Raw genomic sequence first — 17,456 nt, 5'->3', positions numbered from 1 at the left:
CTTCCAGGAGTCCTGCCTGCTGCCTCGAACTCCAATGATCGTCCCATTCACCTCTCACCCCTTTTCCCGCCTTTTTGCCCCACAAGGCTTCAAAGCGCGAGGACCTCATTGTCCTCCTCCCCCATCCTCCAACCAGCCCACAGGACAGCCGAGTTACCATGACGACCGGGCTCCTAGAAGCTGCAGTCAAGGACTTGGTTGCCATGGTTTCCGCTTCTCCGCCTCCAGCCCCGCCCGCGCTCCCCGCGGCGTCGGAGCCTGCGCAGTGTGTGGCGCGCCGGGAGTCAGAGCCTGGGCGGGATGGGGCGGGGCTTCGGCCGAGAGGGAGGGAAGCCGGAGAAAGGATAAGAAAGGGAGTGGGACTGGCGCCTACGGTGGCCGAAGTGGGACGCGCCGAGCCGGAGGCTGCAGGATGGTAGGCTGTGCGAAGAGGGAGGGGAGGGGGAAGCGAGGGGCGTGGGCTGCACCTGCGGGGGTCCTCGGGGGCCGCCCTCGGGGTGAGCCGCTCTGTCTTCCCTCTGGTCCTCAGAGGCCTCCCTTGCCTCGGCTGGTGGGCGAGCCGGGCTCGGGAGGAAGAGTGGGAGGTGGCATTCGGGAGAGGGGCGGGGAGGGGGTGCATTTGCAGGGCGAGGGGGCGCTGACGAAGGGGCGGCGGGGCCGTCCCGAGCTGGGAGGGGCGCTCGGGTCTTGGCTCCCGGGGGTCCCTCGATCCCCGCCGCAGGGAAGCAGCCTAAAGCAGAGGGTTGCGGGGGTCTCTTTGCGGAGGGAGGGAGTGGGGGTCACCGGTCACCGAGAACCCCTTCCCGGGCGGCACAGGCGAGAGCGGGGACCCGGGTGGGGAGAGGGGTGTAGGAGGGGAGTTTCCGGGTCGGAAAAGGGAGCGCCCTATTGGGTTCGTGGCGGTGCTTGCCTAGAGGTTGGGCCCAGGTAAGGAAGCGAGGTGGACTCGTGGTTTTGCTCCGGGGGACCCAGGCTTTGGGATCCCGGGCTCCAGGGCTCTCTGCCCCTAATCCCACTCTCTTTCCGGAACCCAGGCCTTCCATCTTCCTGCTCGCTCCCCACCCCCCTATCTGAGCGGCGCACGAGGCTCCCTGGCGCCCCTCTTTTCCCCTCCACCAAAAAAATCAATTCTCCTGAATTCTGATTTTTCACCTACTAAGCTATACAGTGCCAACCCTGGGCATGTCCATGAATAGGAGAGCTGCTGGGGGAAGGAGAAGACTCCAGGATGTGGCCCAGACCCCCTGGAACTGGGAAGCTGGGGTGCACTGGGCAGTGAGGGTTCTTTCTGTCTTCCATCCCACTTGACCCAGCTTGCTGTCTGTTCTGCAGACATTCTTTAGGGGAACCCCCTGGGTGGCGGGGCCCTGAGGGAGATTGGTCACCTGGTGTCTGGGGAGGAGTGGGCGCTTAGCAGGAGGCACCCTAAAAGGGAGAAAAGTTAAAGACAAATGTCAAAGACATCTGGGTGCCTGCAGAGAGGAAGGTGGGATTTGGGCATCTCCATACCCTGTGTGGTGTTGGAAATACATACTGCAAAGGAGAATACCCCTGGGCTTAGGCCTGGCACTGGAGAGTGGTGTGTTTGGGAGATCATTAAGATCTTATGGCTATGATGGGGTGGAAAATTGAGGTAGCTTCTCCAGGGACAAAATACCAGATTTCAGCATGGTGGTGGGTAGAGAGAGGGTGGAAGAGAACAGGCATTTATTTGGCATTGGTTACTGGTTTCTTGTCACTGTGCTAGGCATTCTACTTACCTTTAGAAAGCAGAACCAGTAAGCAAGAAGTCAGAGAATCATGGTAATAATAATAATAACTAACAGCCGGGCGCAGTGGCTCACACCTGTAATGCCAGCACTTTGGGAGGCCGAGGTGGACGGATCACCTGAGGTCAGGAGTTTGAGACCAGGGCCTGGCCAACATGGTGAAACCCTGCCTCTACTAAAAATACAAAAATTAGCCGGGTGTGGTGGCACATGACTGTAATCCCAGCTACTCAGGAGGCTGAGGCAGGAGAATCGCTGGAACTCAGAAGGTGGAGATTGCACTGAGCAGTGATTGTGCCACTGCACTCCAGCCTGGGTGACAGAGATGACAGAGAGAGACTGTTTCTCAAAAATATTAATAGTAATAGCTAACATGTTATACTGCCTGCCTGTGCTAGGGACTTACATATATCAACTCATTTAGTCTCAACAACTGTGCAAGGCAAGTACGATGTCCATTTTACAGATAAGGAAACTGAGGCCCAGAGACTTACAGTAGTAATTGGCCCAAGGCCCTGTGTAACTAGTAGAGCCAGGATTTGAACCCAAATGATGGACTCAGAAGCTCTACTTCCCCCTGCTGGTGGAAACTACCCAGTGTTGAGAGCAAGGGGCTGGATGTTGGAAGAAAGTAGAGAAGAATTAGCCAGAATGAGTTTGGGGAATGTGTGTTTACCCTTGGTTCTGCCCTCCCATCCCCCGCAGATGCGGTTCATGCTGCTATTCAGCCGGCAGGGAAAACTGCGGCTGCAAAAATGGTACCTGGCCACTTCGGACAAGGAACGGAAGAAGATGGTGCGGGAGCTTATGCAGGTTGTCCTGGCTCGCAAGCCCAAGATGTGCAGCTTCTTGGAGTGGAGGGACCTCAAAGTTGTCTATAAGAGGTGACTCTCCATCTACTTTCAGATCTGCCTAGATTCGAGTTGGGCAGTGGGTTAAAATGGCTGAGAAATGGTGGTCCCTTAGGTCAGGGAGACCTGGGAGCTGAGGACCTCTGGAGGACAGTGATGAATGTCAGCTTCCTTTTTTTTCCCCCCCAAACTCTTCTTAAAGAAGTTTTTGTTTACCACTTGGTTTTGCTCATGCGCAACACCTGCCTCACTCACGTGTCCCTTTGGGCCCTATCTTGCCCCACCATACATGTCCCTTGCAGTCAAAGTCCTGCCCTACTTTTCCTAACACACACGCGCACACACCCTTTCCAGTTCCTTCTCCTCTGAGCAGGTAAATTACTTGGCTCAGGTTTTTGCTGAGTCAGACTTAGGAGGTCAGAGGGCAGGAAGGAAAAAGCGTGCATTCTTTGCATGTTTTTAGGACAGCACAAAGAGGCAAGTGAGTTACTCTTTACATGCCCTGGGGCCACTCCACCTGTGGCCAGCCAGGGCACAGACCACCCCCAGGCTGGTGGGAGGTTTGAGCCCAGAATGCCTGGGTCCTGAAGCAAGCTTGTAGCATGTCTCATGCATTCCTCTCCGCAGATATGCCAGCCTCTACTTCTGCTGCGCCATCGAGGGCCAAGACAATGAGCTCATCACACTGGAGCTGATCCACCGATACGTGGAGCTCTTAGACAAATACTTTGGCAGTGTAAGTCTCCTCTGCCCACCAGTTTCCATTCCCAGCAATCCCCTTTGGTAATCTACCAAACTTTGAGGCCCCTCCAGTCTCTGCTCTGGAAGTCTCAGGGGAGAGGTGAAGTTGGAGCAGTAAGAACAGTAATTAATTTCCCTTTTTAAGCTTTAAGCCTATTAACCATGTCCTATAATCGTCCCTGAGTGGGGAGAGTGGGGGCAGGATCAGGCAGTTAATCTCCACTTAGAGCTTAGCTTGGACTTTTCACACAGAGACCAAGTTCAGATTTTTTGTTTAGTTTAAATTTTTATTTTTTTTAGAAACAGAGCCTCACCTGTCACCTGGAGGAATGCCTCCTATGGCTGGAGTGCAGTGGCACAATCATAGCTCACTGCAGCCTTAACCTCTGGGCTCAAGCCATCCTTCTGCCCCAGTACCCTGAGGAGCTGGGACTGCAAGTGCACACCACTACGCCCAGCTAATTTTTGTATTTTTTTTTTGTTTGTTTTTAGATATGGGGTCTCGCCATGTTGCCCAGGCTCGTCTCTGGGGCTCAAGTGATCCTCCCACCTCAGCCTCCCGAAGTCTGGGATTACAGGCGTGAGCCACTGTACCTGGCCCCATATTCAGATTTTTATCACCGGTTCCTTATCTTGGATTTGCATTGGAATTTTCTGGAGAATTTATTTGAATAGCAGTGTCCAGGTTCTACTATCAGAGATTCTGAATTAACTTATCTGAGGGACAGCTCAGATCTTAGATGGGGCGTAGTAATAACTCCATAATTTGTGTCCGACTTAACAATTTATAAAGTGCTTTTGGGTCCTCTTGTTTGCTCCTTATCCCATCCTAGCAGTAGGTGTTGGTATCTCCATTTTTGAGGCCAGAAAACTGAGACTTAGATGTTTAAGGACATGTTTAGCTAGATGGTTAGTGGCAGAGCCCTGCTTGGAACTCAAGTCTTCCACCCCATGGTCCAGAATTCTCTCCTTCCCTGCCCCATGGTGTCGAGGAAGCGGGGCTACCGCAACCTTTGGTGGGAACAACATCACAGATTTTGTGGGGAAGGCAAGGGGAACCACAGGCAAGGGTAGATAAAGCAACTAATGTTTCATGATCAGGAGGAAAGAGGCAAGAGGAAGAGGGAAAAAACTGATCCAAGGCAAGGTGCAGTGGCTCATGCCTGTGATCCCAGCACTTTGGGAAGCCGAGGCAGGTGGGTCACTTGAGGCCAGAAGTTTGAGACCAGCCTGGCCAACATGGCAAGACATTGTCTTTACAAAATATTTTAAAAATTAGCTGGGCATGATAGCGTGCACCTGTAGTCCCAGCTACTCAGGAAGCTGAGGCAGGAGGATCACTTGAGCCGAGGAGTTCGAGGCTGCAGTGAGCTATGATCATGCCACTGCACTCCAGCCTGGAAAACAGAGCAAGAGACCCTGTCTCTAACAAAATAACGAAACAAAACAAAAAAAGTGAAAAAGCTGAACCAACTACTAAGGCTTGGGGGTTGAGGGCAGAACCCAAGGTGGGAGGCATGGTCTAGAAAAGGAAGTGGCTCCAGTTGCCCCTCCATGCTCAACTCAGCCTCTCCTCGCCCTCCCAGGTGTGCGAGCTGGACATCATCTTCAACTTTGAGAAGGCCTACTTCATCCTGGATGAGTTTTTGATGGGGGGGGATGTCCAGGACACCTCCAAGAAGAGTGTGCTGAAAGCCATCGAGCAGGCTGACCTACTGCAGGAGGTACGGGCCAGGGACAGTGAGGAGAAGGAGGAATCTCACAGTGGTGGACAGGGCCTTCCCTCCCCTGGACGCCCTGCCTGCCCTGCCCATCATCGCCAAGGGCCCCCCCTCCCTGTGGTATCTGACCCCCACTACGCCCAGCTCTCCAGCTTACCCTCAAGCCCTGACCCCATGGGGTGGGAGGTAGGTAGGGTGGCAGATAGCCCACCGGTGCACCCCTCATTCCAAGCTCTGTCCTTCCCCCAAGCCCCCAGATGTCTCATGGCCACCCAGTCTCCTTTGTCCAATTCTCTGAGCAAGGCTTAACGCCAAGGGGTTAACGGTTTGCTTTGGAGTTAAGGGTTGCTTGGAGAATTGAAGAAGGGGAACCTGGTAGGTCATTCTTTTCTTCCCTGGTTTCTTCTCCCAGCCCTCTTTTTTTTTTTTCAACACACACATACTCCAAAGCCTCTGCGTCTCAGGAGGAAAAGGCTATGGGGATTTGGGGGCTGGGGCAGAGGGCACCTGGATGTTGGTTCTCCCTGCTCCCCGGCGCCCCCGCTCTCACCCCATTACTGCCTGCCCCCTCTCTGCTGTGCCATCACCGAGCCCTGGTGCAGGGAGATGAGTCACCGGAATCTGCAGTGATGAGCGAGCCCGGCCAGAGCTGGCTCTGAGGAGGGGGAGAGATGGGGGGCGAGGGGGGGGGGCTCATCTCTGCAGTGGGAGAGAGGGCAGAGCTGAACTTGCCACCTCACTGGTTGAGCTTCACCTTCCCACACACTCGCATATATGCACCCTGGCACACACACATATGGCCTGGCACACACACCCACCGTGTCACCAGTGTTGCACTCAGACCCTAATGACGCATCTCCCTGCAGCCTGGTTCACCTTCCCTCAGGGACCTGGCACTCACCTCCCACTGCCTCACCTGACTCTGAAAAACAGGACCCAGCCATCTGTACCCCCCAGGGCCCCAGAAAGATCCCCCACCTCCTTGTCCCGGTTTCACTCCCTTTACTCCCAGGTGTCAAGGCGGGGCCCCTGCTCACCAAGCTCCCAGCTTTGGGCTCTCTGGGTGGTGACGGACTCAACCTGGACCCCACCTGCTACCGTTGGCTGGCTCTGGGGCTGGCCCTGGGAGGCTGGTGGGTGCCCCCTGAAGGGCTCGCTGGTCCAGCCTGGAGCTCACATAGGCTTCTCTCCCCCTCCCCCGTGTCTGTGCCTCCCCCGTCTGACTCTTCCTCGTGACTGCTGTCTTGCCCACCCTGTCGGCCTCTCCTGGTGTCTCTGCGTCACCCTCTGTCTGTCTCTGCCTTAGGAGGATGAGTCGCCGCGGAGTGTGCTGGAGGAGATGGGTCTGGCATAGCCCCCGCTGGGCTGGGGCATGGCGATGGGGTCCTGGCAGCATGGCGGGAACGGCTGCTTCTCCTCTGCCGAGGGCCCTATTCTTGGTGGGACTCGGCTGCCCCTCCTCTGCTGCCTCACCTTCTTTCAGAGTGAGCTGTGGGCTCAGGCCCTTCAAACATTCCCTCCCTCCACCCCCTACCTCCACTTTCCCCTTTACCCACCGAAGGTTTTAGGAGCTAGGAGGCAGGAAAATGTGACCCAGATGGGGGTGCTATTTGGCTTTTATTCCCTGCCTTTGCAGAACTGATATCACCCCAGACGTCCTCCCCTCCCTAATAACTGTAAATATATAAATATGTCAGGTTAAAGGGAAAAGGTTTTCAGGGCACTTCTCTTCCTCTCTGCCCCATAACCTACCTCCACCCTCCCCCTAGCCAGCCAGGGCGGCTTCTCTGCCTGGGAGGGGAGCCTGGCCCCCCTCTTTCTCCTTGGCTGCAGTGGGGCCTCTATCCAGTGCCAGGGAGGAACAACATAGTTAATTTTTTTCTAACCTTGCCACTTTGAGGGAAGGAATGGTTGGGGGAAGGGCGAGCTTTATGGGACCCTGGTCCTGGCCCTGTCCCTCTTTCACTCCAGTTCTGGGTGAGGCAGGAGCTGGGAGGGGCGGGGAGGGGGAAGTGTCTGCCTTTATTTCCTTTCTTCTGAAATAAAAGGAAAAGCATTTCTGGACTTTGCTGGCCTCGGGCTCTATGAAGGAAGGCAGGGCTGCTGGCATCATCGGGAGGCCAAGGGGATCCTGCCAGCCTTGGGAAGAAAGGGAGAGCACGCAGTTAAATGAGAATTTCAGATACACAAATCATTTTGGGGATAAATGTGTCCCAGCAATGTTTGGGACACACTTAACTCTAAAACTTCATCCGTTGTCTATATGGAATTTCAAATTTCCATTTCCTGTGTTTTATCTGGCCACCCTACCTTAAACGGATTTTTATGCCCAATGAGTCTCCAAATAGGCTGCCCCCAACTCCCTGAGCTGCCTTTACGGAAGGAGGAACAACTCTTCAGGATGCGGGTCTGTTAAGGGCGATATCATTTGCCCAGTTTAGTTTTATTTGAATCAGTTCACAAGTACCTGTGATTAGAAAAGGCTTAAGATGGGAGGCCAAGGTGGGCAGGTCGCTTGAACCCAGGAGTTCCAGACCAGCTGAGCAACATGGCAAAACCCCACCCCTACAAAAAAATGCAAAAATTAGCTGGGCATGATGGTGCACACCTGTAGCCTCAGCTACTCAGGAGGCTGAGGTAGGAGGATTACCTGAGCCCAGGAAGTCGAGGTTGCAGTGAGCTGTGATTGCACCACTGCACTCCAGCCTGGGTGACAGAGTGAGCCCTGCCTCAAAAAAAAAAAAAAGTTAAGAAGTGGCTTTAGCCAGGGTGTCTCTGTGGCTGCCACCCCCTCCTCCCCGCATTTCTTGCAAAGTACCTAGGACCAGGCATTTAGGGAGCAGTGGAAGGAGGTGGGTGGGTGAAAACAGGAAACTCTGGCATTACTCGTGTGGCCCCAGGATCTTGGGAAGAAGGAGCCGAGTGGCGCCCAGAGCTGTGACACCTTGTGCGGGTCGCCTTTTTCTTTTGAATCAGAGGTGGCTGGACTCATCGCAGACAATTGGCTCTTTTATTGCATTCCGCTGGGCCTCTCTCTGTCAAGCCCTGGGGAAAGATGATTTTCCCACCATCCCCCAAGCTGGAAGTGGAATTTCGGGTTTTTTAATGGGTGCAAGCCATATCCTCCTCTAAAAACAGTTTCAGACTTTCCCCTCTTACCCCTCGCCTTAGTTTGGGGGCAGGAAGCAGGAGGACATGGGGACTGTGGCTGGCGCTTCCCTCACCGCCCCTTGGGAAGGACCACACAGGCCCAAGGGGACGGGTGAATAACCGAGAACAAAGTCCTAATAAAATAGTCACTTTTATTTCTTAGCAAAACTATTTCCTCCGTGAGGGGTATTTACAACAGAGAAAGGAAAGAAGGGGTCAATTCACAGCGACTTGGAGAGGTTGGAGGGGCCGTGGGAGGCCCGAAGGGCTGGAGACAGACACACTTCACACGATTAACTGGAACTGCTTTTTCCGGTTTCGGACGGGGACGTCCCCGAAGGGACTTGATGGGGCCGGGGCCCCGCGTGGGGAGGGAACTCGCACAAACCACCCGCCCTCCTGGGCTGGCCCCGGGTCACCCGCGGGTGAGCTCTGGGAGTTCGGGCTCTGGACCCGGGAAGTGGGTCTGGCAGGTCCCGGCGCAGCCCGGGGACGGGGGCGGGGCCGAGGGGCGGGGCCGGGTCGCATGCAAACACCGAGGGGGAGCGGGTGACACGGAGGGGGGCGGCGCGCGCGCGCGCGCGGCGGGGGCGCGCGGGGGCGGGGCCGGGGGAGCGGTCACGGGCGCCGGAGCAGCACGTGCTCGATGTAATTCTCCAGCTCTTCCTGCTCCTGCAGCCGGCGCTCCTCCGCCTCCGCCTCCTCCTGTGCGCGCCGCGCCTGGGCCTCCCGGCCGGGATAGTGGCGCGAAGGCGGCAAGGCGTGGTGGTAGTGGCGGCGGCGCAAGGCCGAGGGCGGCTGCAGTGTCCGCGGCCGGATGTAGTTGGGGAAAGGGTGATACGGCCCTGGCGGGTACACCTCGTCCTCCTCCCGATCCCAGGGCGGGAGCACCTCGTTCCAGTCCGGCAGCTCGTCTCTAGCGGGGGCGGGGGCCGGGGGCGGGGGCTGCGGGGAGCGGACGTGGGTGGGGACGGGGGCGGCACGGGGGGGCGGCACGGGCTCAGGAGGGGCGTTCTTCTTCCGCTTCCGCTTCTCCTCCACTTCCTCGATGATGCTGACCACGTCGTCCGCTGGCAGGTGGAGTTTGGTGGACAGCTCAATGAGGCTGTCGATCGTCTGCGGGTCCATCTCCTCGTCGTCGTCCTCCTCCCCGCCCTCCTCTGCCCCCTCGGCCTCCTTCCGCCGGTGGCCCGGCGTCTCCTCTTGGGAGCGCTTGTCCTCGGCGCCGGCTTCCCCGTCCTCCTCCTCCGCGAACAGGAGCGCGTTCTGCCGCGCCCTCTCCGCCTCCTCCGCCTCTGCCTCCGCCTCCGCCGCCTCCTCATCCTCTTCCCCCACCCTCTCCTCCCCGCCGCGTCTCTCCTGCTCCGCCTCCTCCTCCCTTGCACTCTCTCGCTCCTCTGCCGCCTCCTGCAGCCCCCGACCCCCGAGGCCGCGCTGCCGGGCCCCGCCCTGCAGCAAATACTGAAGCAGCAGGTCCGAGGCGAGGTCGGCCAGCCGCTCTTCTTGCGCCGCGGCTTGCCGCGTGGCCTCCGCCTGCCGCCGCCCGGCCTCCACCTGCGCCAGCCCTTGCTGGAGAAGGCGCTCGCCCGCCTCGGAGCCGCCAAGGAGTGCGCTCTCCGGCCGGCGCGCCTTGGGGAACGGGGCGGCCAGACCTTGGTACGCCTTGGACAAGGGTGCCAGTGCCTCGCCTAGGTGTGTTTTGGGGGAGGACACTCCTTCCCCGAACTTGTGGGTTTCGGGAAGGGGCCCGCTCTCGGGCATACGCGCCTGGAATTGCGAGGGGGCCGGGGGCGGCAGGGGCGCGCGCTCCGGGACACGCGCCTGGAACTCTCCCCAGGAAGCACGCCACACGCGCTCTGGCCCCGGGCTCTCCAGATTCACTCGGGTCAGCGTGTGCGTGCGGGTTTCCGTCTCTGCTGCCGCTGTCTCCTGCTGGCGCTTGGCGCTACTTGGACTGAAATCTCGCAGTTCCTGGAGCAGGGACGCTAGCGCCTCGAGCTCTTCGGAGGGATCGCTCGCCTCGGGCCCATTCTCCGGAGTCTGAGGGCGAGGCGGAGCCGCGGGCTCCGGGCTCTCCGGCGCCGGGAGGCTGTGGGTCTGGCTGCGCACGGTCTCGGTCAGCAGAGCTTCAGCTGCTTCTTCCGCCGGCCCCTGCTGGGAGCCGCTTGGTGCGGGGGGCGAGGCAGGGCGGTCGAGTGCCTGCAGCAGCACCGCGGCCAGCGCCCGGGGATCCACGCCCTGGAAAAGCTCTCCCTCGTCCTGCGGCTCGGAATTCCGAGCGGCTCGGACCTCTGGGGCGCTGCCATCCTTTGGCCCGGGCACTGCGTCCCCGGCTACCGGCTCTTTATGCTCAGAGCTGAGGGGAGGAGGCTGCGCCTCAGGGCGACCCGGGGGTGCTGCCCCTAACCCCTTGATCAGCAGAAGGCAGAAGAGGGCCGAAGCCGACAATCTGAGGGCTTTCATGACCAAGGGGCTGCCGGAGACTGAAAAATAGAAGGGACCAAAAAAAGAGGATTTCTGTAAGAATTCCCCTCTCTAGGTCAACGTTCCCTTCCCCCACCTTTCAGCAGGAAACCCGGGGCTTCCCTGATCCCCCAAACCTTACCCAGAAGAGTAACGTTTAGGAGCAAAGGAGGAAGATGTTGTGCCGATCTCTGGAGCCGTGTAAATGGGAAAATAACCCCCGAAGTCCTCGCTTACCCAGGGCCTCCTCGCCCCCTTCCCTGAGCCATCTCACTGCCATCGCCCACGTACTAAGCAGCAGCAATATGGGGGAAAAAAATCTCTGCTCCCTCCCCGTAGGACTCCCCGGATGGTGCGTGGGCGACTTCAGCAGCGAGAGAAAAAGCTGCGACTCCCCCGTTTACCGGGGACCCTTACCAGGGGGCTCCCTACTGTGTTTGCAACACCCGCATCGAGAGGAGAGAGAACCCTCCCTCACGCCCACGGCTGCCGAGGGTTGAGGGACGGACAGCGGAGTATTTACCAGCTGGTGTCACGACGCGAGAGGTGGAGAGGAGGGTCGGGGCGGGGTGGGGACAGGGGAAGATCGGGACACGTCCGCCTCGGCTTGGAGCGGTGGCCGGGATACGAGCGACGGTCGAGGTCTGGCGTCCCGTGGGCTGGGCTCAGCTGGGTCGGCGCGGCTTCGGGCGGCTTGTTCGCTCCGGCTTCAGCACGCTGGACAGCGCCCGCGCCTCCACCGCCTTATAAAGGGGAGCGCGCGGGGTCACGTGGGCGCGCCCCGCCCCATTGACGTCAATGTTCATTCATGGGGAAGCGGGCGGGCGCCCGGAGGAGGGAGGACGCCCTATGATTGGAGGGTGCCTGCCTCTCCCGGCCTGCGCCTGCGCGCTGGGGCCTTCGGCTGAAGGGGTGTGCGCTAGCGGAGCTCCGGGAAATGAATGAATGAATGAATGAATGAAATGCTGAAGCGGGCAGGGCGGGGGGCTATGAATGAATGAAGGAGGGACGAGGAGAAAAGGATGAATGAATGAATGGGAGAATGAATGGAAGGGTGGATGCAGAGGCGCTGGAAGGCGGGAGGGTGGGTTGCAGAGCAACTTGGAGCTGCTGGATGGAGCCCGCGTTGCTGAGTGGAATAGAAAAAGGGCAGCCCCAGCGTCTGACTGGGCACCAGTGGGAGATCAATACTGGGGAGGGGAAGGATAAAGATTCAAGAGCCGAAGAGGGGGCCGGGCTCCCTACCCCAAGACCACGCGCCCAAGGACGGCATGAACCTGAGCGCGGAGGGACAGATCTGCGCGCCTGCGGGCGCTGTCCGCGGATCAGCGGTGCGGGTGGCAGCCCCCTGGCAGGGTCAGATGGGTGGATCTTGCGGTTTTGGTAATCCCATCGGGAAGGGTCCGAGTTGGAAGAGAAGGGGGAAAGAATGAGCATGTGTGTGCCTCTGGGTCGTGTCTGTTTCACGACCCGTGCTGTGTCTGGAGAAAAAGGTGTGTCTGTCCTTCTGTCCCCTGACTGCCGCTTGTGTCAAGGCCCCCTTGGCCCATCTCTTCCCACCCTCCCCCGTCGCTTTCCCTCCTGCCGCTCCCCTCCCCCAAGGACGTTTGGAGGGCGAGACCAGACCAGGTGGGGAGGGGGTTGCGCAGGTGGGGGGGTGACTCAACTCTAGCTCTCTCCACCGCTTAAAGGGAAGGTTTGAACGCGATGGGAGGGGGGCCTGCAACGTCAGAGATAGCCCCTCTCTGCCACCAGCCCCTTCGACCGTATCTCCTGCCAGAGAGGTTGGGGCTGGGGGCTTGGACAGCTAGAGGTTCCGGGGGTGGGGGGCGATGACGCACAGATTTGCGCAAAGAGAATCCATCAGCGAGCTGGGTCCGGTGAAGGGAGACCAGCCGTGGGCGGGGGTGGGGGGGAGGACGGAAATGGGGAGGGGGCAGGGGAGAGGAGAGGGTGGCAAGGGGGGCAGCCACTGCAGGAATGAAGGGGAGGGAGGGAGGAAGCCTGGAGGGGGCTGCGGTGCTGGCAGAGAGCGGTGCGGGGGCGTGGGCAGGGAAGGGGGGAATGACAATGACACACGCCAGACACACACGAACTGCGGACACAGGGGTGCTCGTGGGCACACGCAGGGCACCCGCACCCTGAGACTCTGGAAACCGAGGTCAGGGCTGTCTGTCAGGGGCTTAGAGACTCTTTCAGAAACGGTCCTCGCCCCCCTCCTCACCTCTTCCTGGCACTGACCCTCCTTCTAACCTCCCCCTCCCTACACACACACTCACGTGCTTTCTCTCTATAACCAGCAGTGGCTTCTCGCTTCCATCAGTGGCTCGACTTTCCCAGAAGAAAGCCCATCAGCTCTGCGGGGAAAGAAATGGGGAGGAGTGGAGAGGGAGAAAAGAAAGAAGAGATGGCAGGGGAGGAGGAAGGAATGAAGGGATCTGGAACAGGTAGAAGGAGCAAGCTAAAGGAGAAAAAAAAAACTGAGAACCAAGGTGACAGTGGAAATTCCAAAGAAAGGAGGGAAAAGAGGGGATAGGAGACCCTGAGGCAATGCCTCCCATCCCCACACACAACTAGCCACAGCCTCCCCTCCTTCCTCTCCCCGCCCCCCATCTCCCCTTCATCTTCCCAGCCTGGATACGGAGAGCAGTGGGATGGGGAGGGGGTCACGTTACCTTCCTGAGGAGGATGAATCAGAGAGAGATGGCTCAGACATCTGGAGAGGGGGAGGGGAAGCCATCCAAGAGAGAAGGGAGAGGGGAGGGAGCCAGCCAAGGGGGCTGACTGAGTAGCTGATGGGGATTAGAGACCAAGTTGCAAGAGAAGAGGAGACAGGCACCTAGAGAAACTGTATTTGCCTGTGGGCTTGTGTGTGCACACACACCTGCGTGTACATGTACATGGCTTGTGCATGTGTGTTTATGTGTGTATGGAGATGAATGAGATACATGGCCAGGAGCGGGGAGAAAAATAAAGGGAATGGGGGGAAGCAATTGTGCATTTAATCAGATCAAGAGTGGATGGGCATGTTAGTGTTTCCAATTTAACTGTGATGTTCTATTCCGGTCTGTGTGGCTGTGTTTGTGTTTGCTTCCAGGTGTGTGTGCATGTGTGTGTGTGTTGGGGGGTTCTTATCTCTTCTGCATGCCTGTATGCCTGTGCAGTTTGGAGTCTTTGAGCACACCCAGTTCTGGGCATCCGCTGGTGTCCAAAAAGTGTACCTGGCTTGGTGGCACACAACAATGTGTGTGTAGCACACACATGCCCCCACTCCCCATCCCTCCCTTCCTCCACTTAAGTTCAAAAGCCCAGGAGAACTTCTCAGAAATCATCATCCTCAAGGCTTCAGTCATCCTGTGGTGAGGGACAGGGTGGATGTGAATGCCTGGGGCACCAAAGGCTTGGAGATTCCACAATCTGGGTCTTGACTCTGTCTGCATGGTCTCTGGACTCATTCTGTTTCTGCTTCTCTCCATCCCAGTTCCCTACTGGGTCAGCTCATTCACACATTCCCCCCTTCTACTGGGGGTGAGCTGTGCCCTTCATACCCTGCTGCCTCTAGGGGCTTCTGGACTGGGCACAGGTTCTTGGGATGGGGAAAGGAGGGAGACAGTAGAAAAAGAAAGAGAACTGAAGAGAGTGGGAGAGACAGAGTGCTGGAAAAGGCAGAGCCGATATGGGGACCTGGTTGGGGATGCCTGGTATTGGCTCTGACTTGTTTGTGTGAATCCATCATCTCTCTTTGTATTTGTTTCTGAATATCCCTCCAAGAGGGTAGCTGGAGAAGATGGGATCCAGCATCGTAGGAATCCAAGCTGAAGATTTGGAAAACCAGGAGAGTGAGGAAGAGCACTGGGTCTTTTCTCTGAGAAGGTCTGGGAGAGAAAGAGAGAGCAGGGGCTTGTGGACCCCGAAGCTCACCATTCCCCTCTTCTCCTCCCCCTCCCCCCAACCGGTGACTCACCTCTGCAGCCTTTAACTGCGTCAGCCATGGTGGAGGGGCAGGCAGGAAGGGGGCACTTTATGAGAGGGGAAGGGGTCTCCACTTTGAACTTACAGAAGATGTGAAGGCCCCCTGAAAATTGCCCCATTTAAAATCTTGCCCTATCCCCTCCCCATCCCAGAGCTGGGGAGTCCTGGGGAAGGGACTGAGGGGTGGGCTGGGGGCTATGGGAGGGTCTGGAATGATGAGTGATGGGAAGGGGGTGCCCACCCTGATTTTTAGTCCCGAGGTCCCACTCGCCCTCAGACCCCCACCCACTCCTGAGTGGGGGAGGGGAGACCCAGCAAGCGGGGGAGGGCAACGCCGCAGAGATGAGTCACCAAGAAAGAGAGAGAGAGAGAGACAGAGATGGGGAGAGACACGAGGAGAGAGCCACTGGAGAGAGAGACACACACACACTCAAATACACACAGAGACACACACACACCATCAAGGTGGTACCCACCAAGAGAAAGAAAACCACTTCAGTCATCCTGAACCAGCCTCTTGCAACTTCCACCTGTCACACACACAACACACTGTCCTACAGAATCACACTGAGATTCGGAGACACACCCACTTACACAAACACAATGTCACACCTAGCCTAGCAGTTACCCAGACCTAGGCTGGAGATGTGTGCAGGGCAATGGAGATGTGCTCTAAGTGTTCTCATTCATTCCTTTTACCAGGTGGAGGGAGGGGCGCCAAAACCCTCAAGGAATGCGACTTCAGAAATCCAAGACGCGGTTGCAGGGACTCACAGGCTGCGCTGTGCACACTCGACAAGACACACAAGTCGCCTGCCTCCCCGTCCACACGTACATAGTAACATATCAAGCATCGTCCTCATCAAAAAAACAAACAACAGCAAAAAACCACTTGAGGTACCTGATTCTGGGGTACACCAGGCACGTTGTCCCGAATCCATCCCACCCAGACACCCCCTGACTCGTGCACACATGTACAGAAACGCAGGCACACAAAGACGCCCACGAACACACTCACACGGACGAAAACCACCTTGTGCTGCCTCGCCCGCGTCCGCGCACGTCCTGGCGCCCCCGCGTGTTACTTTGGGGGATCGCAGTCTCCGCAGATCCAGAGCAGGCTCGCGGGGGCGGTGCCCAGGCTCTCTCCACCTCCTCCACCCACCACGGGTTGCCCACCTAGAAAAGGGGAAAGCAAGCCCGGCTGGCCACGGGCGAGTCTGGAACTGGGGGTTAGAGGCCTGGATCCTGGCTGATGGAAGCTGGTCTTGGATGCCAAGAGGGACTTGGATGCCACAGAATTTGGGTAGCAGCCGACTCCCAGGTCCAGGGAAAAGCCAGGCCCAGGGCAAGTCAGGATGCCGCGCCGCTGCCCACCTCAGTCCTGAGCAGCGGCTTCTTTCCCCGGCTTGGCAGGGGTAGGGTAGGGGCGCACAGCCCGCAGCCCTCCCCAGAACCCCTCCCCAGCTCCCCCCTCTCCCTGGGGAGTCATTAGCCCCATTGCCACAGGGCTTAGAGATCCTCTCTGATACAGGCTGCTGGGGAAAAGGGAAGATAATGTGTCTCATTCCTCTTCACTGGGAAGTGAAACAGACACAGAGGGTGGCCAAAAGGTCCATTTTATTGTCATACAGTCATGGTCACCTTGACAAGGAGGGTGGCAGCGTGGCCAGGCACAGGAGGCAGCCAAGCAGAGCAGCACAGTAGCAAAACCAGAGCTGGGGCAAGTGGCGAAGCAGCGGTTGCCCCTCCTCCCCCACCTTGTCTACATTCTTCCACCTGCTGGTGTCCACCTCTGCCCACATCTCGGATCCCATCCCCAGCGAACCCCGAACTCACTGCCAACATTCTCCTAGCACCTATGCATTGCTCAAGCTAACATCAGCACACAGAGTGAAGTTCTAGGTCATGCTCTAGGCTTGGGACACCTGGGTTCTTTTCGCTGGGAGGCTCCTAGCTACGACGAATGACTTAGAAGTCACTTTGATCTTTCCCAGCCTTCTGTTTTCTCCCTCTGCCTTTGATGTGGGGAACCAGTATTGGAGACAGCGCTGTGCAGATGCAGCTGTTACTACTTGCAATTAAATAGAAGACTCTCAAAGTTCTAAAAGCATAAATGATCCAGAGGAAGGGAGTGGTGTCCAGAAATACCAGGAGGTGGGGATTCCAGTTGCACTAGAAGGTGGCCTGGTTGGAACCAGGAGACAGCCCCTATGCCAGGCTGAGGGACCTGCCCTCCACTGTACCAAACTCTCCAGCCAGAACCACACCACCCCCGCGCCCGGGTGAGCTGGAGCACGGGGGAGCCTGCGAAATAGCAACGTTGTGCAAAGCTGGAGGGAACCCCAGTGAGAGAGAGGGAGGCTCAGAAAGTGCATCACCAGATGAACAAGGACTCAAATGGGGGAGCAATCTAAATACATTCCATTTTACAGGATCTCTCTCTCTCTCTCTCTCTCTCTCTCTCTCTCTCTCTCTCTCTCTCTCTCTCTCTCTCTCTCTCTCTCTGTCTCTCGATTGCACACTGGGCTGGTGATAGGAAGAGAAACAGGGACAGAAAAATGGGCACTGTGGTGTTAAGCGTCGTAGAGATCCAGAGAGGATGAGGATGGGAGGCTAGAGAGAAGTGGGGAGAGGGCACTGAGCTCTGGCACCAGAGCAGATCTCTGGCACTTGAGCAGGGGGAGGGGCTTGAGGTAGAGAGGGCAGTGCGGGGCCAGTTTTTAGGGCTTTAGAAAGGGCAGGAGGAAGAAAAGAAACGTGGATTGGCAACCCACACACTCCTGAGC

General features: G+C 57.7%; 2 protein-coding genes across 2 annotated transcripts; one reads left to right on the top strand and one right to left on the bottom strand.

The window, feature by feature from the left end:
- Nucleotides 1–303: 303 nt before the first annotated feature.
- On the top strand, nucleotides 304–7,146 carry AP1S1 (adaptor related protein complex 1 subunit sigma 1). Its single transcript, XM_010387393.1, has 5 exons — nucleotides 304–415; nucleotides 2,475–2,653; nucleotides 3,248–3,356; nucleotides 4,948–5,085; nucleotides 6,389–7,146. Exons 1-5 carry the CDS (start codon nucleotides 413–415, stop codon nucleotides 6,434–6,436), a joined length of 477 nt encoding a protein of 158 aa, XP_010385695.1. The 5' UTR covers nucleotides 304–412; the 3' UTR covers nucleotides 6,437–7,146.
- A 1,218-nt stretch (nucleotides 7,147–8,364) lies between these two features.
- On the bottom strand, nucleotides 8,365–11,438 carry VGF (VGF nerve growth factor inducible). Its single transcript, XM_010387699.2, has 2 exons — nucleotides 11,219–11,438; nucleotides 8,365–10,715 (listed from the first exon to the last, which is right to left on the bottom strand). Exon 2 carries the CDS (start codon nucleotides 10,693–10,695, stop codon nucleotides 8,851–8,853), a length of 1,845 nt encoding a protein of 614 aa, XP_010386001.2. The 5' UTR covers nucleotides 10,696–10,715; nucleotides 11,219–11,438; the 3' UTR covers nucleotides 8,365–8,850.
- Nucleotides 11,439–17,456: the final 6,018 nt, after the last annotated feature.

Source organism: Rhinopithecus roxellana, chromosome 6 (genome assembly GCF_007565055.1).
Source record: "Rhinopithecus roxellana isolate Shanxi Qingling chromosome 6, ASM756505v1, whole genome shotgun sequence".
In the NCBI taxonomy this organism is placed as follows: domain Eukaryota; kingdom Metazoa; phylum Chordata; class Mammalia; order Primates; family Cercopithecidae; genus Rhinopithecus; species Rhinopithecus roxellana.
The sequence above is the reverse complement of the archived record's forward strand: the minus strand, read 5'-3'. Positions and strand labels throughout refer to the sequence as shown.